At 48.0% G+C, this 22,340-nt stretch overlaps 1 protein-coding gene across 4 annotated transcripts in view; it reads left to right on the forward strand.

Moving 5' to 3' along the window:
* SENP1 (SUMO specific peptidase 1) overlaps positions 1-22,340 on the forward strand; it is a 52,975-nt gene that overhangs the window by 26,546 nt on the left and 4,089 nt on the right. For 3 of the 4 annotated variants that reach the window (XM_077329138.1, XM_077329137.1, XM_077329139.1), the window contains 9 exons: positions 286-340; positions 1,521-1,559; positions 3,067-3,151; positions 4,103-4,246; positions 6,843-6,974; positions 8,977-9,180; positions 12,436-12,515; positions 19,943-20,027; positions 21,853-21,948. In XM_077329138.1, the coding sequence (XP_077185253.1) occupies positions 286-340; positions 1,521-1,559; positions 3,067-3,151; positions 4,103-4,246; positions 6,843-6,974; positions 8,977-9,180; positions 12,436-12,515; positions 19,943-20,027; positions 21,853-21,948 (920 nt within the window). Of the gene's footprint in view, positions 1-285; positions 341-1,520; positions 1,560-3,066; positions 3,152-4,102; positions 4,247-6,842; positions 6,975-8,976; positions 9,181-12,435; positions 12,516-16,416; positions 16,485-19,942; positions 20,028-21,852; positions 21,949-22,340 lie in introns of those variants that run through there. The other variant, XR_013229628.1, reaches the window with a different exon arrangement.

Consider the following 22,340-nt stretch of genomic DNA (forward strand, 5'->3'; position numbering starts at 1 on the left):
GCCCTGGTTTTCAAAAGAAATAAAAAAAAAAAAAACCACCCCACCACCCCAAAAAGGGAAAAGAACCTACACCTTAAAGTCCACCAACTAAGATTTTTATGTATATATTTATATATATTTATACATATTTATATATATGACGAGCCTCTTGTGGCGCAGAGTGGTAAGGCAGCAGACATGCAGTCTGAATCTCTATTCTGCTGAATAAGTCTCAAGATCCATGGAGTCTGGCTGTATCCCATTCGTTCCTGAGATTCTGAATGTTAAGTGTTGTTTTCCTTTCAGGATCCGACTCCGTCATAATGCTCAACGGCAAAGACTTCAGACATCCAGCTCCCAGGTCAGTGTTGTTGTGTTCCCTCTGATTTGCAGTTTCAGATTCTGGGGACCAAGAGCAGGAGCTGCTGCAGAACGTGGTGGGGACATAGCCTTCCTTAAGGCCCATTGGCGCAGGCTAAGCAGCTTGCTCTGGTGGCAGGTGTGGCTGCAGAGGGCAGCTGTTTGGCAGATGTCCTGATCCCACCAAAGGCTCTGACCTCTTTGGTCAGAGACGGTGAATCCCAGCCAAGCAAAGCTCCTTGAACCGGCAGTACCATCTACTCAGCTTGGGTCCAGCTGATGGGAAAGGTGGGCTAATTTCCACCAGTTTTCCCCTTCCTGCTGCAGACCCCTGATTTGACTCTCACATTGTTTCTGAGGATGGGGAGGCAGGAACATTCTCTTGCATTGACAGCAAAGCCTTGCATGAGTGGAAAATTAATCCTGGATCCAACCTCTCATCAGTTTTTTCTTTTCAGGAGTAGCTTTGCAACTGCATGGGCCCTTGCAATTCAGCCTATGAAATTGGGAAGGTAGAGGATTGGGGGCTAGGAGTGCAGTGTGTTGTGCTATGAGATTTCTGCCTAGGGTGGTTTGTTCTCTTCTGCCACTGTTTTTTTGGCCTGTTCTTCTTGCCCTTTTTCCAGCACCTTCAGGTGATGGCCACACAGCAGAAGAAAAGAAGAAGAAGAAGAGTTGGTTCTTATATGCCGCTTTTCCCTACCCGAAGGAGGCTCGAAGCGGCTTATATTCACCTTCCCTTTCCTCTCTCCACCACAGACACCCTGTGGGGTGGGTGAGGCTGAGAGAGCGCTGATATCACTGCTCGGTCAGAACAGTTTTATCAGTGCTTTGGCTCAGCCCAATGTCACCCAGCTGTGTGGGAGTGCAGAATTGAACCTGGCATGCCACACTCCTAACCACTACACCAAACTGGCTCTCCTGGAGCCCCGTTGGCTCCTTCCTTGTCATGTCAGCCAAATGGACAGGTTTGGGTTTTTTTTTTTTACACCCTCTGATCCCCATCAGGTACTCAGGGTCCCAGTATCATTTTAAGCTGAACACTTCTCTCCTGAGCTGGCAGCAGGGCATGAGACAGGACCGAATTATTGCCTACTGTTCCCTTCAGCTAAAGCACCCTCCCGTGCCCCATACAAGACAGCACATTTACTCTTTCTTCTCTTTCTCTTTCTCTTCTTCAGCACCCCTTTCTTCCAGGCTGAATTATGGATCAAAGAATTGTAAGTGGTTTTTATTCTTTGGAAAGTTGACCGCTTTGATTCAGAATAGGTTGGGGTGTAATTGGATGCTATGCTTTTCTTTAAACATGTCGCGTTTTCTTCTAACCTGTGGTAGTGGTTGCCAACGCAGCCTTGCTTTCCCTTGAACCATTTCTGAAACCACTGCCAGAAATAACCTTGGGGCTTTTCCTGGTCTGCTGAGATGCTTTCCTTCTAGTTCTCTTCTGCTGTGACGTTGTTGTTGTTGTTGGGCAGATATTTTGAGGACTTCATGAAACCCTGGAGTTTCTTGGCGGCCCTGGAAAGATTTCTTGAATGGGTGGGAATTCATTAATGTTTTATATATTCTTCAAAGTTCTGAAACAGCTATTGGGTGATATTGATCATATATGGTCATGTCGACCTGCCCTCCCCCTCCCAAAATGGCCAGTGATGGACCTGGAGGGGGTGGGAAGGGGAGGGGTCCTAGGTGAGCATGTACACAGATATGCTTCCCAATCATATTCTGCGTCATCACACAACTTCCGAGGTTTCTTGAAGCCTGAAGAATATTTCAGGGGGTTCTCAACAGTAAAAAAGTTGAGAGAGGCTGATTTGGAGGGGGGGCACAAGTAAGAGAAAGTTGGGTTCCTCAAGCTGAACATCATCATGGCTTGTTTCAGGGAGTGGCTGGAGTTGTCCCCTAAAAATAATTCTTTATATCAGACTTTCTCAACCAGGGTGGAACCCTGGGGCTTCCTGAAACGCAAACTCCTGCCTGCGGTTGTGACTTAGGTTTTCATCTTCCATGGGCGTCTTTCTCTCTTCATTCGGTGATCAGTGCCTTGTCACAGATGCTTTCAGAAGAGAGTTGAGTCTTTCAGTAAACCTGGGTATCTTTGTAGCATTTTGCTCCACTCAGGGGATACATAACCCCATTTGGTTCTCTGAAAAATCTGTTCCACATAATATATTTCTGGTAAGGCCTCTGAGGAGGAGCGTGTCTCACAGCTTAAGTGCCACTCAGCACTTAACACCCACTCAATGTGATTGTCCCGCCCCTGAGTGCCTCCTCCTCCCCCAACCAGCTTGCCTGTCTGTCCAGCGGCCAACTAATCGCCTTCCGTCCCCCACCCCTGTCCACCCCCTCCTCCTTCCACTTCCCTCCGAGGCTTGGAGGCTGCAGATCGCTACCATGTGAGAGTTGCCCCTGCCAGTGAGTTCCCTAACAGCTGCCTGCAGCCTTTCCAGGTCCTGGGGGGAGGGAGAGGCCACCTGCAGAGTTCTTCCACCCCCCAACCCCTCAATCTAGTGCCTGTTGTATTCCTGAATGCAACGGGCTTGGCCCCTAGTCTGTGGTAAGTTCTTAGTCTGACCGTGCAGCAGAGGTAGAAAGTAAAGTAATTAAAAAAATGAGAGCTTGTTTGTGTCCTCTGGTTTCATAACCTGAATGTGGTTTCCTACTGGGGATGCTCATAAACTTGTGTTTGCCGACAATGCTGACCACTTTGCTTCCTGTCTAACAAAGAACCAGCGTGTATGATTCACGAGCCCGTGAGCGATTGAGACAAATAGAAGAGCAGAAGGCTTTGGCGCTGCAGCTGCAGAGCCAGGTGAGACACTCATTTCTCCGTTTCGTGAATGAACGCTGGATTTAACAACTGAGCTGGGGAAGGCTGCCCAAGTTCCTGCTTTGCTAGGAATAATCGTCATCGATGCAGCTGCAGGCCATAGGAAAAGTGATCTCACTGCTGCTGTCTGTGGCCGCCTTGAGAGCCAACTTGGCCTAGTGGTTGAGAGCGGCGGCTGCCAATCTGGTGAGCCAGGTTTGAGTCCCCGCTCCTCCCCTTGCAGCCAGCCAGGTGACCTTAGGGTGGTCACAGTTTCGTTAGAAGCTGTTCTCACAGTGCAGTTGCTCTCAAAGCTCTCTCAGCCACGCCTACCTCACAGGGTGTTTGTTGTTGCGAAAGGAAGGCATTTAGAAGAAGAGATGGTTCTTGTATGCTGCTTTTCCCTACCCGAAGGAGGCTCAAAGCGGTTTACAGTCACCTTCCTATTCCTCTCCCCACAACAGACACCCTGTGGGGTGGGTGAGGCTGAGAGAGCCCTGATATTCCTGCTCAGTCAGAACAGCTTAATCAGTGCCGTGAGGAGCCCAAGGTCACCCAGCTTGTTGCATGTGGGGGAGTGCAGAATCGAACCTGGCACGCCAGATTAGAAGTCCGCACTCTTAACCACTACACCAAACTGGCTCTAAGCCGCTTTGTAAGCCGCTTTGAAACTCGTTTAGGCAGTGAAAAGTGGGGTATAAAACCAGGTCTTTTTCTGGATTTGAGTTTTATCAGATACTGAACTGCAAACTGAAAGTGAAGACAGGGACAGAACTGTTCCACATTCAATGGAAAGTAATAGGATTTCACCGTTGATGTATTTTTCACTCAAGTTACATTTTGGACCCTAAATAAATCTAATGGCCGAACCATATTTGTCCATCATCCGCCCCAAAACGTGAGAAAGCCAAGTCGTAAAATGAATTCACGCTATCTTAAGAATGTTCCTTTCAGAGGCTGCAGAAACAGGAGTTTTCCATTCCTGACTCAATAGACCTACACCTGCGAGTACCTCTTGAGAAGGAGATTCCTGTTACGATAGTCCCGGAAGAACCAAAGAGAGCTGACGGCGAAGAAGAGTTTCCTGAACTCACTGAAGTAAGTCTTGTGCTGATGCTTGCAGGCTCGAGGGTCTTAGTGAAAAACGGGGCTCTCAAAACAGGTAGAAAGATGTGCAGTTATGCATCCACCCTCATTACACATAAGAGGCCAAAAACTCTATTTTGGCCAAAGTCACTGTAGCATTGCCTGTACTCCCTGAAATGCTTGCTTTCTGTGTACAGGGACTATTTTCCATGAAAGAAGACTTCACACAGGAGTGCGCATTAGGGGACGGACTGTGGCTCAGTGGTAGAGTGTCTGCTCAGCATGCAGAAGGTCTTGAGCCTGGCCAGGTGGAATGCTCCGCCAAGAGAAATCAAGGCTCTGCGGGACCTTAGCCAGTTCTATAGGGCCTGCAAGACAGAGGTGTTCCACCAGGCCTGCAGTTGGGGCCCTGATGCTACAAACTGCAAGAGGGACCTGCCCTCTAAAGATCTAAACTCACCCACCCCCCTGCAGTAAAACCTCCCCTGTACTAGTTGGAGACTACGGAAAAAAGAATTTTTAATGGTATTTATTTAGACATGGTTTTAGGAATTATCTTGATTGTTGAATCCATGTTGTTCTGTACCCTGAGCATTTTCAGAAGGGTGGGTTTAATTTATTTATTACTATTAGAAATAAAAATTGTGTTAACTAAAAAGAAAATTGAATGCAAAGCTTTACAACTTCCCTTTCAGTTCCAGAAACAAATCACGCAGACATTAAGTTCAGTCAGTCAGTCAAATTTATTGCATGTTGGCAAAGGTCGCTGTGAACAATTCAGTTCACTGTCCTAGCCAGAATAATAAATGGAGAAGGGAAGAACTTTTGTCAGCCACGTTGGGTTCCTGCCAGAGATAAAAGTGAGGCATAAAAGAATTTTGAAGGGGAACAATTTTTTTGTGCCCTGCTTTTCTCCACAATGGGGAGCCCAAAGTGGCACACAACATTATCTTATCCTCACAATAACCCTGCCAGGTAGGGTAAGCTCAGAGAGCGTGGCTGGCCTGAGGTCAGCCAAGCAAGCTTCCATGGCAAAGTGGGGATTCGAACCTGGGCCTCCTGGATCCTGGTGCAGCTCTCTAACCACTATACCACACGTGCCATTTCCGAGGCCCCACAGTGACTGATGTCTGATACAGTAACCGATGTCCTCTCCTGTCTGCCAACCCCAGTGTGATATCGGGAAACCCTCCAGTTAACCTGTTTGTGCAGACCAAGGGCCCAGTCCTTTATCTGAGAAATCACGTCGACTCTGTTCAAATGTCATGCGAAGCCATGGTTGAATTAACTAACTTGTGTTAATCAATCCACTGCAGTTATTCATTCAAACGCTTCGCTCGCTTGGGATACATTCAAGCGGGATCCAAAGCCAGATGATGAAGTTGGTTTATTGGTCTCCGTTAGCCATAACAATAGTTTCTCCTGGCACACGAATACAGACATACTGGCTTGAATCCTGAGGAACATTTCCACTGATGGGAGGGATCGTTGAACATATTTCCTTACCGCCTCTTTCCCGATGCAGTGCAAACTTCCCCTCCCGAATGCATGCATCCTCAGACACAGGGGACCCCCCTCCCCCAACAGTGAGGAAGGAGTAAGAGGTCTGCGGTGGGTGAGGGGAATAGTGAAGAAAATGCCTCATTCCCCCCCCCCTCCATTCACAGAAACCCACTGCAAGATTCAGCCCATTTCTGCACATACTTTTTGGGCTACTCTGAAGCTTGACCAGAACAGCTCAAAACTAAAAGCACTATTTTGGCCACCTCCTGGTTGCAGTCCCTTTAACCAAGGAAAGTAGCATTTTGTCAAGGCTGTGAGCCCGGGCACACACCGTCATTGCGTTCTTGCACTATAACTGAGCGCAACTTGACCTGACCTGGATAGCCCAGGGAAGCCGGATCCTGGCAGATCTCAGAAGCTAAGCAGGGTCAAGCCTGGCTGGCATTTGGAAGGGCAGCCATGACACAGGGGCTGGCAGTGGCAAACCACCTCCAAACATCTCTTGCCTGGCTGCCAGAGAACCTTAGGTTCTCAACCTTCCTCATGCCGCGACCCTTGAATACAGTTCCTCATGTTGTGACCCCAACCATAAAATTAGGCAAGTGTTCTTTCACAGAAATTAAATCGAAACTGACCAAGGGTATGAAGATCCATTGTTCATGGTTGTATATAAATTGGTTTTTTCCTGGGGGCGGTGCTGGAGCGGCTGGCGGCCAAGCGCGGGCGCCTGCAGGAGGAGCGACAACAGTGGCAGTGCCCCCCTCCCGGCCAAGCTGCTCACCCTGCCGCGACCCCTGTGAAAGGGTCGTTCGACCCCCAAAGCGGTCCCGACCCCCTGGTTGAGAACCACTGCATTACAAGGAACACAATTCCAGATGGGACACCACTTGTCTGCCTTCTGAAGCAATTTTTCTTTGCAATGATTTTTTAAAAAATTATTATTTTATTTCATTACATTTGTATACCGCCCTCCCCTAAGGCTCAGGGCGGTTCACATAGAACTGGCTGTTTTAACCAACCCTTTGAACCACTAATCTGATTTTGAGCTGGGATTAAGGTCTTTGGCTCCAGCCGCAGAAGTGTTCATCCCTTGTATTCCCTTTAGGAGATGGAGAGGGAAATAAAGAGCGTGTTACGCAGCGGGAACCAGGACGAGGTCCTGAGTGAAGCCTTCCGGCTAACGATAACTAGAAAAGACATCCACACCCTGAACAATCTCAACTGGCTGAATGATGAGGTAACCTCAATCCACTGTGTCCTCCTCCGGTGCCGAAATGCTGGTTTTCGTTGGTTCGTTTCATTGGTTCGGGTTTTTTGGATTCTGTAGCTGCGTGATGGTTGTATAAAATCTCAGTAAAGCAGTAGGGGCCAGCTCACATCACCCTCGTGCCTGTGTGAAGATTCAGGCCCTATCTGACAAAAATGAAAGTGGAATATGGTCTCCTCTTTCACTTCCCCCTCTCCTCTGGCTCCTCCAGCCACCTGCTGGCCCTGATTGGCCAGCTCTGCAATCACACCAGGCAGGGGATTGGTGACTGACAGAAAGGGGCAGGTCCTTTGCCCATCCATCACAGAAGGCTGTGAAAATCGTCATCCACAAATCTTTCTTTTAGAAGGAAGGCCTTGGGTCCCACTTGCCAATGCCTTTTGTTTTAAAACCAGCAACACCGACTTCTCAGCTTTCCTGGTTTCCCATGGGATTTTTGTTTTGATAGCAGGAGAGAGCGAATTGAAGGTGGCATCACTTTGAACCGAGGCACACTCAATTTAGCACAAAACGGGTTCTGCCTTTGGTGACATGGATGAGCGTGCTCAGATGTCACTCCGACTCTTTTTGTGGCCAGGGCTCTAACAAAATCCCCGTTCCTGTATCTGAACATTTAGGCAAGTGGGAAGCAGCAGCTGGAGGAAGCCTTGGAAGAAACCTAGCAGGCCGGGGGAAAGGTGAAGCGCCTTCCTGCCTTTTTCTTCTGTGTAATGCCCTCAGCCGCTTTGCATACCAGATTAGAAATCCCACACCTGCAGCTGAAAGTGTAGTTCCTTATTCTGGTTCCAGCACCACAACATGGTCCAGTCCGAAGCCTTTCATGCCCTTGCGGCTCACTGGCAGAGCTTCTGCTTTGCTATCAGAAGAGGCCAAGTTCAGTCTTCAGGCATCTTCAATTTAGAATGGCTCAGGGAGCAGGAGAAATGAAAGACATCTGCCTAAGACCCTGAAGAGCAACTGCCAGATGGAGCAGACAGGGCAGGTCATGCTAGACCAGGGCTCTGAAGTGCTCTGAGGCAGCTTCCTGAATCAAACCCAAGATACTGCTTTAGGATGCTTTGGGCTTATCCTGCGTTGAGCAGGGGGTTGGACTAGATGGCCTGTTTGGCCCCTCCCAACTCTATGATTCTATGATACTGGATTGAGTCACCGTCACTACCAAACCAGGTCATTTCTTGGTTTGCTTGCCCTTTCTCCTTGGCCCTTGTCCATATTATCCAGATTGTTTCGTAATCCTAGGAGTTTTGCCCACATGCGTAACTTTTCTGTTAGTTTGTTTTTGCCATTAATCACAACCGGTTTGTGGTGACCTCCGTAGGGTTTCTAAGGCACGAGACGTTCCGAGGTGGTTTGCCGCTGCCTTCTTCTGTGTCGCGACTCTGGCATGCCTTGGGGGTCTCCCATCCAAATGCTAACCACGGCCAGTCCTGCTTAGCTTCCGAGCTCCGAGGTCATGATGCTCAGAATGCTTAAAAAGTTTCCGTAGTCCTCACAGCTTTTCCATTAATGAGCAATTGTGATTTTTTGTTATAAAAGGTTGTCAGAGCCCCAGGCTTAGCAGCCAGCAAAGTTGAATACCTCCGTTTACACCAGTGTTCCAACAGGTGTTGTTCTATGAATGCAGAAAAGAAGAAGAGTTGGCTCTTATATGCCGCTTTTCTCTACCCGAAGGAGTCTCAAAGCGGCTTACATTCACCTTCCTTTCCTCTCCCCACAACAGACACCCTGTGAGGTGGGTGAGGCTGAGAGAGCCCTGATATCACTGCTCGGTCAGAACAGCTTTATCAGTGCCAGGGCAAGCCCAAGGTCACCCAGCTGGCTGCACATGGAGGGGGAGTGGGGAATCAAACCCAGCTCGCCAGATTAGAAGTTGCCACTCCTAACCATTACACCAAACTGGCCTGGTTGAAAATTCACCAGTTTTCTCCCAGTTGTCTAACATCAGTCTTTATTTTTTCTCCCTCCCTGTCAGATCATCAATTTCTACATGAACATGTTGATGGAGAGAAGCAAACAGAAAGGGTTTCCGACTGTTCACGCATTTAACACCTTTTTCTTCACCAAGTTAAAAACTGCCGGTTACCAAGCTGTAAAACGTTGGACTAAAAAAGTGGACGTATTTTCCGTCGATATCTTGTTGGTGCCTATTCACCTTGGTGTCCATTGGTGCTTAGCAGTGAGTACGGTGCTTAAAGAATGTATATTTGTTAGCTGTCTCCCACTTCTTCACAGTACAAAACTTGCGAGTGTAGTAAAACATATACCTACACCACAAATAAAAATCACAATTCAATCTTATTAATTTATATATTCCTTAATCTCATATCTCTGAACCAGCCTTTTCCATCTTTTGATGTCAAGGACCCCCGGAATGGATGTCAGCTGGCCACGCCCCCCCTGCCTCGACCTCAGGAAGTGACATGTCACTAGAAGTTACATCATCACCCACACGCTTTAACCTCCCTTTCACTCCCGCCTCCTGCCTTTAGTACTACTATGGCAGCTTTGCCTCATGGAGGCAAGAAAGAAGAGCAAGATCTGAGAAGACAGCCTGGACCCCCCATGCTACTTCCCCTGCGCACTGAGCCCTCAGGGAGGAGGCAGCCAGTTCCCTAGCTTGTGGCGAAGTCAGTTAAGGCAGGAGATGGAAGGCTGTGGGACTCCATCTAGAGCTCCTACAAACCCCCAGGGGGTCTATGGACCCCTGGCTGGGAATCCCTGCTTTAAACCCTAAACCATCTCAAAAACACCTAATCAGAATCCTTAAATTAAAAAAAGCAATTCTCCATTGTAATGACTGGGCATATTAACTCAAATTTCACCATACCAATGGAATAATACTTCCTCAGGCAGCTTCCTAAATATTGACAGAGGAGATCAGGGTACACACCACTTCTCACTGTTTTGTTAAGTGGAGAAAAATAGGGAAATAGTATAAAATAGTATAGAAGATGAGGGAAACCTCCCATAGAATTATAGAATCATAGAGTTGGAAGGGGCCATACAGGCCATCTAGTCCAACCCCCTGCTCAACACAGGATCAGCCCTAAGCATCCTAAAGCATCCAAGAAAAGTGTGTATCCAACCTTTGCTTGAAGACTGCCAGTGAGGGGGAGCTCACCACCTCCTTAGGCAGCCTATTCCACTGCTGAACTACTCTGACTGTGAACATTTTTTTCCTGATATCTAGCCTATATCGTTGTACTTGTAGTTTAAACCCATTACTGCGTGTCCTCTCCTCTGCAGCCAATGGGAACAGCATCTTGCCCTCCTCCAAGAGACAACCTTTCAAATACTTAAAGAGGGCTATCATGTCCCCTCTCAGCCTCCTTTTCTCCAGGCTGAACATTCCCAAGTCCCTCAACCTATCTTCATAGGGCTTGGTCCCTTGGGAACTTTCTTTCCCCCAGAAAGAGGGGACTGTGAAGAGATGTCAGTCAGTTAATCATCAATGTCACTCAGAGATGGCCTGGTAGAGGCAGTCCTTCAGGAATGAGAAAATGTAGCTCCCAGGTTGTGAACAGCTTTATAGGGGGAAAAACCAGCCACTTAAATTGAGCCCAGAAGTCCACTGTCAGACAGGGCAGTAATCCTGAAATCTGTAATGTGCATGCATCGCACCCCATATCAGTCAAGCAGCACAGGGTTGCATTCTGCAATAACTGCTGTTTCCAAATTAACTTCAAGGATGGGCCCATATAAAGCCTGCAACCGGGGGTCTAACCCGGAGGTTACAAAGCATGTATTAGTGTAGCTAGGATGTCAGCTTTGGAATCAGTTGTAAGCGATAAAAAGCATTCTTGGCCACACAACTCACCAGTTTTTTAAAAACCAACCAACCCCTGGCTGAATCTAGGACACGGGTGGGCAAACTGCAGCCTTCATGGACTACAATTCATGGACTACAATTCCCATGAGGCCTTGCCAGCATTGACAGGGGCTCATGGGAATTGTAGTCCATGGACATCTGAAGGGCCTCAGTTTTGCCCACCCCTGATCTAGGAGCATTCCCAATTGGTCACATGCCCAGCATAACACAACCCTGCACAAGAAGGGGTAACCAAAGAGCTGGAACCACGAAAAATAAGTTAAAAAATACCTGTGAGCAATACCACAAATGTACAGAACATCCATGTTTAGTGGAATAATGCACATAAAACTGCTAAAAACAACAAGCGTGTAGTTCAGCATGTACCTCATCCCAGTATTGAGACCAAGATCAGTTTCCAAAAATACTGGTCTAAAAGCACCAAACCCATATGCATTTCAGCACAAGGCCTTCCTCAGCAGTATAAATCAAACTGAGCATTCCATTAAAGGTAAAGGTATCCCCTGTGCAAGCACCGGGTCATGTCTGACCCTTGGGGTGACGCCCTCCAGCGTTTTCATGGCAGACTCAATACGGGGTGGCCTTGCCATTCCCTTCCCTAGTCATTACCGTTTACCCCCCAGCAAGCTGGGTGCTCATTTGACCGACCTCGGAAGGATGGAAGGCTGAGTCAACCTTGAGCCGGCTGCTGGGATCGAACTCCCAGCCTCATGGTCAGCTGCCTTACCACCTTGGGCCACAAGAGGCTCACTGAGCACTCCATTATCAACCCTTAAATACAGGGGAAACTGACCATCCAAAGGATAGATCTTACACTCAGATGTATGTATGCCCGAGATTTTTGTATCATATAGGTCCTAAATATACCCAGATAAGGAAATCGAGTATGTAATTCATCTCAGCCCTGGCTTCTTCCTGGTGGAATGAGTGGAGATCCAGGCTACTGTAGTTCCTCAGGGCCTGTAAAACAGCGGCCCTCTACTAGGCCTATGGTTGGGGCCAGGATAAAACAGGAAAAACTACAGACCTCCCTCTACTGCCCACCTCCCCCAATTCGGTTTCTCTAGCTATACTGGTTACTCCCTACGCAGAAAGATCTCCCACATACACTTGAAAAAAATTGATATAGATTGCCAGTGGAGTTACGGGGCAGGAGTAGTAATACACAATTTGTAATGTTTTTAACAGGTTTTATTGATGTTCCTACTAAATTTACTGTAAGCTGCTCTGAGTCTGCTTGCAGAAAGGGGCAGCCTATAAAATGAAATATCATAATAATTGTGATGGTCTGTAGCAAAAGCTCAAAACAAAAGCCATATCGCAACTTTGAAGACCAGGCAGAATAAAACCAGCTTACGTAGGCTATTGAGTTCTCCAAAAACCCCTTATTTTTTTAGGCTGGGAGGGGAGGGGTTGAGGCCCTTTAATCAGCATCTTGTCTAGGATGTTTTGCTGGGTTCAGTGGGTCCCTGGTGTCCTCCTTGGCATGCTCAGAAGAAGCAAAATGAAAGCCATGTAGTTGAAAACAGCTTAAAAGGCTAAGAGTTAAAAGAAGGGAGACACATGAAAGGACGTCATAATTGTGTTATTTGTCTGTCTTAGGTCATAGACTTCAGGAGAAAAAACATCACATACTATGATTCAATGGGCGGAATGAACAGTGAAGCTTGCAAAATACTGCTGTGAGTATTCCAGAATATTTTACATGGTTCTTCCAGTGGGATGGGCCTTACTGCCCATCTAAGTCAGAAATCCAGGTATTTAGGTTTTCCTAGTCAGAGGCACTAAGAGCACAGACTGATAAGAAAACAGGGCTCTGGCTAGTCACAGCACAAAGAGATATCTTAATTTCCAAGATATCTCAAAGAAATATTAATAAAAACTAGGAGCCAAGCCCATTGCATTCAGGAATGCAACGGGCCAGATTGGGGGTGTGTGGAAGAATTCTGCGGACGGCCTACCCCTCTCCCCAGGACTTGGAAAGGCTGCAGGCTGTAGGCTCCGGGCAGAGAATTCACCAGCAGGGGCAGGGATGTGCAGCCACCAAGCCTCAGAGGGAAGTAGAAGAAGGAGGTGGTGGTCAGGGGTGGGGGGACGGAAGGCGATTGGCTGGCCGCTGGACACACAGGCAAGCCACCCGGAGGAGGAGGCACTCAAGGGTGGGACAGCCGCCCTGAGTGGGTGTTAAGCGCTGAGTGTCACAAGCCATGAGACACGTTCCTCGTCCAGAGCTTTAACCAGAAATATTAAGTGGAACAGATAAGCAGACAGCTCAGTGGATCCAGGGGGTTTCTATTATGCTGGCTTATGAAAAATGTGTTTTTTAATGCTTCTAAAGAGAAATGTGTGTCTCCTTCTGATTCAGTGGTCTGAGAGAGAGAATGGTTGAGCTGACCCAACTATTAGGTGTACAGATTAGAAGGGAACCAATCCATGAAAAACTGTACGCTACTCGCAGGCCCCTCTAACTTCCACAAATATAGACAAACTAAGCCCTGGCAAGTTGAACACAACTGGGGGTCACTGAAACATGAAATTGGGGTCACTGTGGGTGGGCAGGTAGTTGTGAGTTCCTGCATTGTGCAAGGGTTAGACGATCAGGGGTAGTCAACCTATGGTCCTCCAGACGTCCATGGACTACAATTCCCATGAGTCCCTGCCAGCGTTTGCTGGCAGGGGCTCATGGGAATTGTAGTCCATGAACATCTGGAGGACCACAGGTTGACTACCCCTGGACTAGATGACCGTGGAGGTCCCTTCCGACTCTATGATTCTAACGAACAGGAGCTGAAGCACTGCCTTCCTTTTCGCCTTCCTCTGCCATGAAAGTGTGCTGGTTGACCTTGAGCCAGTCAGGGTCTCTCTGCTTAGCCTGCCTCTCAGTGTTCTGGTAAGGATAAAATGGAGCAAGGGGGGAATGGTGTGATTTACTTGGAGTTCGCGCTGGACAAAAAGTCAGGGTGTAAAGGAAGTATATGATCCCAAGCCCTTAAATAGGGTCTGCACTAGTCTACGGTTGAGGCCAGTGCAGGATGTAGATCGGATGCTCCCCCTCCCCGAAGATGCTTGTCACCCATTTGTAGCACCACTAGTGATGGCCAGCTGATGCATTACCGACCCCCTTTCCGGCAGACGTACGGTCATAGGATGGGTTTTGTTTTTACCGCCATGTGTTTTGTATTTTAATGGGTTTTTCATTGGGGTTAATTGAGTTTTATGTATGGGGTTTTGTCATGTAATCCGCCACGGGCCTGCTTGCTGGGAGTGGCGGGCAAGAAGTCCAAAAAATAAATAAAACAAACAAATAGTGACTGTCTACTTCCAAGAATTCCTGAGTCAGCACATTTGCCAGATACCCTTTTTTTTTTTTTTTTTGGTGTGGGGGTAGGAAATTTTGCAAGTATTAAGCTCGAGTCTACTGTAGCTAAAGCACACAAAACTTAGAAAGTTTGATATGTTTTGGTGTTTGTTCTTTGCCTTTAGAGCAGAGGTGGCTCTCCAGATGTCCACAGACTACAAGTCCCGTGAGCCCCGGCCAACATGCTGGAGATTGTAGTCCATGGATATTGGTTGGTTGGTTGATTGATTGATTGTTGGATTTATATCCCACCACTCTCCAGGGACTCATGGAGGCTTACAATAATAAAACTTAATGGATCAATAAAAGCTCCAATAAAACCCCCAACCAACCGTCCAAGGTTGCTGGCTAAAATACCCTGACTCCTGAGCAGACTAACGTAGGTAGGATAGCCACGGTTTGGCCACACACACCCCCTTAGAGTATCCTGGTTTTCCTGCCTGTATTCCTGATGGAACAAGATTCCCCCCCCCCCCCCAAGTCATAGCAAGTCATAGCTTAGTTATGGCAAACCTGATGGGGCTTTCATGGCAAGAGATGCTCAGAGGTGCTTTGCCATTGCCCGACTCGGCATCATGACCCTGGGCTTCCTTGCTGGTCTCCCTTCCAAGTACCGACCAGGGCTGCCCCTGCTTAGCTTCCAAGCTCAGACAAGACCAGGCTGACCAGTTCTGTCCAGGTCAGGGCAAAACTAGCGAGTGCTATTTTAACCGTGTGGCTACGAGAAAGTTACATGCTGGTGCAGGAGTCTGACTTGAGTGATTTTTCTAAGATAGGTGATTATTTTAACATATAATGCAAAGCCAAATCAAACGGTCTACATCCATATAAGGAGGGCTGCCAACTCTTAATTGGGAAATACCAGGAGTTTTTTTGGGGGGCGGGGGGGGGTGCTTGGGGATGATGGAGATTGGGGAGGGGAGGGACTTCAGTGAGGCATTATCCCAAAGCAGCCATTTCCTCCAGGAGAACTAATCTCGGTTACCTTGAGATCAGTTGTGATTGCAGGAGATCGCCGGCCATCACCTGTTAATGCAGGGAGTTTAAGCTGTTTCTTCTAATTTCCCAGCTGTATTTTCAGCCGCCTGGGCTGCATAATGAACTAAAGAGAGACTGAAAATGTTTGTAATCTTTTTTTTGAGAGCCAACTTGGTGTAGTGGTTAGGAGCGCGGACTTCTACTCCGGCGAGCTGGGTTTGATTCCCTGCTCCCCCACATGCAGCCAGCTGGGCTGGCCCTGGCACTGATAAAGCTGTTCTGACCGAGCAGGAATATCAGGGCTCCTTCAGCCTCACCCACCTCACAGGGTGTCTGTTGTGGGGAGAGGAAAGGGAAGGCGATTGTAAATCGCTTTGAGACTCCTTCTGGTAGAGAAAAGCGGAATATAAGAACCAACTCTTCTTCTTTTACACCAGACGTGTAGGAGCCGAGCTTTCTTTGTACAAGTGGCAGGCAGGAATGAGGAATCTGTTAGCCTTGTCTACAGTTAGCAGGTATCCGTAGTAAGTGCTGTTGGTTAAAACTTTGCAAACTAATCATTTGACTAGTTTAGCTGTGGGCATTATGCATTTCTGCCACTTGTGCTACTTCAGGGGTCCCGAGCCTTTTAAAGCTTGTGGGGGCACAGGATTCAGACACCGTGTGGTGGGTGGAACCACAAAGTATCTTTCACAAAATGGCCACCCAGGTAGGTGGAGCCAGCTATAAAATGGCAGCTGCAGGTGACCTCCAGTCTCACAGCCAAGTCCCTTGTGCTGTGCTGGCAGCTGCTGACAAGGCAGGGCTTTTAGTCACCTGCACATCCAATCACAAGCCTTGCTGGGCAAAAGCCTCCAGCAGGTCCCGCCTACTTTCTAAAGACACTTGGTGGACCCCGGGAAAAGTGTCAGCAGGTACTGTAGCACCCACGAGCACCACATTAAGGACTTCCTCGGGTAGATCTTCTCTCAAGCAAGTCTGCCAATCCAGCCATCACTATGTTTATACTGTCTGTACCGCTTGTCATCCATAACGATTCTCGAAATTATGGGAACAATGGCAAGGTATGGTGGTGGCCACACCAGCCCAGATTCCATCCAGCAAGGTGGCAGCATCGTTAGACTCATGATACCTGCGGGTCTGGCAGGCAAGGCAGCTAGGGCCACAGGGAGGAAGAGGACTCCGGGCTTTTGGCTCGTTGTTGCTGCCCGACCTGTAATCGCTTTTCCCTCTCTGTTTCCTTTCAGGAGGCTTTAATTGGTTGAATGCAGTGGGAGGCTCACACCGGGAAGAGAGGACGGAGGTCCTATTCATGGTTAGTGACCCTTTCATGCTTTCAATCTTTAGAGCTTCCTGATTTGGGTGAGTTTGGAATGATTTGCCTGCCCCTTTTGAGAAAAGAGAGATTTATGGGGCCACGCCATAAATCTCGTAGCTTATTTTGCGGCCTCTTTAAAAACGCATCCCTTTCTTCTGGCACCAGTCGCTGGCAGAATTTTAAAGAACGGAATTAATCTTGAAAAGGCTTCAGGTAGCAAGGATTGGGGAGGAGCTTTTTCTGCCTGAGAACCACCCAAGTAGACCTTTGCAGACTAGATGAATCATGGGCCTAACTTGCCGTGGGGCAGCTTGTACATTTGCTTTCTTTGCGGTGCTTCCGCCGTGGCTCGCCTCACTTTTGATGTGCAAAGGAGGAGCAGGGGTAAGTTGAGCAGTGGAGTGTGTCTTCTGTATGGCACAGGAGGTAATATGGTTTGCCCATGCCACCAGTGGTCTACATTCACAGCCAGACTTGCTCCTAGATGTCTCTCTGTCTGAGGAGACAACTCGGGAGTCGCTGTAACTGTAGAATCAGCTTCGTGGTATGACCTGTCATACTTCCCATGTGTGTGATCTGTTTTACTCAGCTCCCTGTGTAGTAGATTCAAGCGGGTAGCTGTGTTGTTCTGATGTAGCACAACAAAACTTGAGTCCAATGGCACCTTCGAAGACCAACAAAGATTTATTCGAGGCGTGAGCTTTCAAGTGCATGCATTCTTCCTCGAACGAAATGGAACAAGGATCATAAAAGTACAGATAAAAGGGGAGAGTAAATAAGTAGCAAATCAGTAAACCGTCATAACATCCAAATGATGCAGTATGGTAATTCTTTGCTAAAACAGTTAATCTGTCCTTTTGGGTCCAGTTGCAGTTCACAGAAACATTGGAGAAATAAAAATGTCAAGGTTAGTCATTAAGGGAAGACACTTTCCCAGTTGTAAAAAGAAATAATTAAAAGAGACTAGTTGCTTGCCCCATCCGTCTCCACCCAAGCATGGAAGCATCCCCACAAGCAACAAGCCATGCTCAGTGGGTAATTTTGTCCTGAGACCAGAGAGTTGGATTCTAAATCACACTACAAACTGCTTACATCACACTACAGTCGCATTGTCCCAAATAAAATAAAAAGAAAGGGGACTAAGGAATGTGGATATAAGAGTTGTTCAGCCCTGTAAGAAATCACCTTTTTGCTGCTTAAAAACAGGGATCAGGATCTCAAAAGAACCCATTTAGGCCAGCCAAACGGTTCATGCACATCCAGTGATTTGAGGTTCGTTTTTTAGAAAAAGGGTCTTTTGTTGGGAAGAGAGGGAGGTTTTACTTGCCTTGCCTTAAGAGCTTTGAGGGATGCCAGCAGCCGCTTCTCAGCAACCACAGGCCAAAGGCTTCTTGGCCATCTGGGATTTGGTCATATGGCTTTTTCAGAAGAGCATCCCTGTCCGACCTCCCGGTTCAGGTCAGTGGCCGAAAGGGCCAAGGCAGTCCCAGGGAGAAGCGAAAATAGTCGCTCATCGCACACACCCTGTGTGGAAGCGTTGTGTTGAAATCTGTCCCAAGGCCCATATTGCAGGGTGTCAGCCCGCACAAATTACCCGCCAGCTGCACAGCGTGTAATTAAAGCCGCTCGCTTTGTTTATCAGATGGGGACCAGGCTGAATGGGCTACATTTATTTGGGGGAAAGTGGGAGTCGGGATGGGGGATTGTGTTTGGCAAGCAGGCCTTTAGTCCAACAGGATGAGTTCCCAGCACAAGGTTGAACGGGTCTTATTTGCTTTGGACGCCTGGTGCGGCACCTGAACGTCAAGCCTTTGGGAAATAGTTACCAAGCGAAGGCAGGGCACACCTCTGTTGCTTTCGGAGTTTTTAGAAGGGCGTGGGCTCAGCGAGTTTTCTGTTCAACCGATCAGTGTACCCGTATCTGGAAGAAAATAGCGGTGGGGAACAAGGCCCTATCTAGCCCCCCTCAAAGCATTGCCATTCAGCTGCAGCAGCGTGCAGATTCTGGGGAAAGTTGTGGAGGAAAAAGGATTGCAGAAACCTGTAGAAAATAGGCCCCAGAATTGTAATCTGCGAAGTATAGCATGGGGGGGGGGGCGGTGCATGGGGATACATGGGTTTGTATTTGCATGTTTTATTTGTTTTCAGTATTTTATGCAGATGCTTTAAACATTGTTTTAATGATGGGGGTGTTCTGACGTTTGCTACCTGAAATGTTATAATGTGTCCCAATAAGAGAGCCAGCCAGCTTGGCTTGATGGTTAAGAGCACCAGATGCTGATTCCCCACTTCTCCATATGCAGCCAGCAGAGTGAGTTTGGGCTAGTCACAGTTCTCTCAGAGCTCCCTCAGCCCCACCTTCCCTCACAGGGTGTCTAGTGGGGAGAGGAAGGGAAAGGTGCTTGTAAACCACTTTGTGACTCCTTCAGGTAGGGAAAAGCAGGGTATTAAAAAAAAAAAAACAGCTCTTCTCTCCTCTTGAGAACACTGTACTCCATTGGCCGCTATTGCACCCCATGTTATCTTTAGATATATGAACTGCTCCATAAAATTATAGAGTTGGAAGGGACCTCCAGCATCATCAACAACCTGCAGAATGCAGGAAATTCACAACTACCTGCCCACCACAAAGACCCCAATGCCCAGATTATCCCCCCCCCCCCCGAAAAACAAAACAAAACAGAATCCCTGGCCAGTCTGGTCTGGAGGAAATTCACCTTCTGATCCCAAAGTGGCAACTGGCATTTCCCTGGGCATACAAGAAAGGGCCACATGAGCCAAGCTCAGACACAATCCCTTCTGCCCACCCACTCGCAATCTGCCTAAATTCACTGATAATGCAAGTGGATTATTTCTTACCTTGAGCTCCTGCTTTAAGAACAATGTGATGTAGCGGAACTTTCAGTGCAGGGCGTGCAGGCCCTGAGATTGATTTTAACCACCACGTGAATTTCTTGGAAATGTATCCATACTTGGCCTGCAGGTGCATGCAGCTGCATGAGCAGATGGGTCTGCTGTTGTGTCACCGCCACTAAAAAGGAGTTTCACAATGCATCCAATGCAGTTACCCCCAAGAACTCTGCACAGGACTGTATTGTGCTTCATGACTTACCTGTGGGGGGAGTCAGCGATACAGTCGTGACCTTGGGATTACGTAGCAAGGAAACAAACCAATCTGAGAACAGCAGGATGTAGCCGAAATGACATAATTTGGTCATGTTCAGGAAGCTTTTTAGCCAGAGAACCCATGTGTCCTTATCCATCGCCCTCTTATCAAGCGTTTTCCGTGGGCGTTTTTGCGGCTTCAGACCTCCCGCGATGGATGTTTTGGAGCTGAGCTTTTAGACTGGTGCGCGAAAGAGGCATTTCTGAAACGGAGAGAATTAAGTGGAATAATTGAATTGTTGGTTCCTTCCTAGCTGAGCACGTTCTTTGTTCTTTCCCCACTTTTGCAGGCAGTACCTAAAGTTGGAAAGCCTGGACAAAAAGCGAAAGGAGTTTGATACCAATGGCTGGATGCTGCTGTGTAAAAGGAGCCAGGTATGTTGGCCTGGTTGGGTCACCTGCACAAAAAGGGGTCCAAAATGATGTACATGATTCATCGTGGCCTGTGTGCACATCCCTGCTCCTCGGGGAAATAGAGAAAGCCTCTTTGCTTCATTCTGTTACCCATCTGCTTGCAGCTGTTTGCGCTGATATGTGCCATGAGTGACGCTTTTAAAGTCCCTTGTCTATGATCTGGCTGAGAGACTAGTTTGTGATTTGAAACTCCGTGTATGCTGAAGTTTCTGCGTGCCTGAGGCACCGTTAATGTTTGTCCACGTGCCTTCAGGCAGCACCTTCTTGCTTCTGGCAAAGAAAGACAAGGAGCCTGCCTGCAGCTAGAAGATCAGGCCAACACAACCAGTGACAGAAATAGTGGGGGGGTTGGGGGTCAACTGGAAATGGCTACTGGTCTAGAAGTAGCAAAGCTGTGAGGATCTTTGTGAGGCCAAAACGTAAGCTCTTATTTTAATAAGTTTCCTCTATTGAGCCAAGCATGTACACTCACTCAATGCATTGATGGAACTAGGGTTTGGAGTACAGATATTTGCATATATCTTCCCCTGATATTCTCCCTCCCCCGGGAAGTCCCTACAAATGGCGAGCTTTTTACAGCCATAACATTCTGATAAGGACCCAGACTCCCAAGACACCAGGGGCAGACAGGGGATGGTGTGCGAAGGGAAGGAGGGGAGCGATGGAATGCAGAGGGAGACAGGTCATACATCAGAGGCAAGAAGCTCTAATTGCTACAAGGCCCAAACTCAGGCACCCAACTACAAAGAAATCATGGCAGAACCATCAGGATTCTGACACACTGCCCCCTTTAGGTCAACCTCCCGAAATGTGAGATGAGGAGGATGGCTTCAGCGGGTAGGCTGAGTGAATGTCCCAAACTAGTTTGGGTACGCGAATCTGAATTGCATCCGCCCACTCCTTATCCCCCATGGGGAATTCTTTCCAGTCCACAAGATACTGTAGTTTGTCCCAATGCAGTCTGGAGTCCAGGATCTGGATAACTTCATAATGGGTAATTTTATCCACGTACACTGGAAGGCAAGAGGGTAGTACTTCTCTCTTTGCCTAGAACAGTGGTCCCCAAACTTTTTATCACCGGGGACCGGTCAATGCTTGACAATTTTACTGAGGCCCAGGGGGGGTACGAGGGACGTCGCCGAGGGACGTTGCCACCGCCCCGAGCCCCTGCTCCACTTGCTTTCCCGCTGGCACCCCTGACTTCCTGCCACCTGGTGGAGGGGCACTGCCAGCAGCAGCTGCGCAGTGCCATGCCAAGGGGGAGCCCCAGCCATGGCAGCTGCCGGAGAGCACCAAAGGTAAGCCGGTGGCAGAGTGGCAGGGCAGCCCCTGAGGCAGCAGCCAAGGAGGAGGACTAGGAGGAGCCACGGCCCGGTGTCAACTGATCCACGGCCCAGTACCAGTCCCCGTACTGGGGGTTTGGGACCGCTAACATGGGACCTGTAGCAGCTGTCAGAACTCGTAAGTGGGTCCAGGCACTCGGAGGCTTCTCTCCGTGTGGAGCCTGGCATGGGCCTCTCGTTCTGTACCTTTCCCTTGTTAGCCATATTGAAGTGTTCCAAATCTGGCCATCTTCTCGACCAGAACGATAGTGGGTTATTTGTTCCCATTCATTCAGAAGTCTCATTCTTTCATATCATCCCCGTCCCCAGACTTTAGAGGGGCTTCTTTGGGTTTCTCAAACCTTCCATTACTTGGAGCCATTTATAGCACAGGTATTTGATAAAGTCAACATGAGGGTTTTTGTCATCTAAACAGAGCGAGCTGGGTTTGTTTGTCTTTACAGGAGATCCCGCAACAGATGAACGGCAGCGACTGTGGGATGTTTGCTTGCAAATATGCTGACTACATTACCAAAGACAAGCCAATCAACTTCACTCAGGTGAGCCGGCTTGCTGGTCTAGCGGCTGCTCTATGGCCAGAAGGCTTATGTGTAAAGAGTCAGATCTGAACAAATGCCAGAAACCGACAGCTGTAAGCAATTCAACAACAAGAAGAAATCTCACCGCGCCTGAGGGGTTGAATTGCTTACAGATGCAGGTCTGCGGCATTTGTTCAGATTTTACTTTTTGTTCATGAACAACATTTCATAGATGAAATATTTCTGAAGATAATCTAATAGATCAGAATATTAGAATGGATTATTCAAAGCATTCTTTTGGGAGGATTCATTAATCTGAATGTGCTTGAAGCTTCTTCGCTAAGACTTTTGGTCAGAATAAGCTATTCCATTTACTTTCCTTTTCGTTTTTTGCCTCATGGGACTCTCTTCAA

Source organism: Paroedura picta, chromosome 3, assembly GCF_049243985.1.
Source record: "Paroedura picta isolate Pp20150507F chromosome 3, Ppicta_v3.0, whole genome shotgun sequence".
Lineage (NCBI taxonomy): Eukaryota > Metazoa > Chordata > Lepidosauria > Squamata > Gekkonidae > Paroedura > Paroedura picta.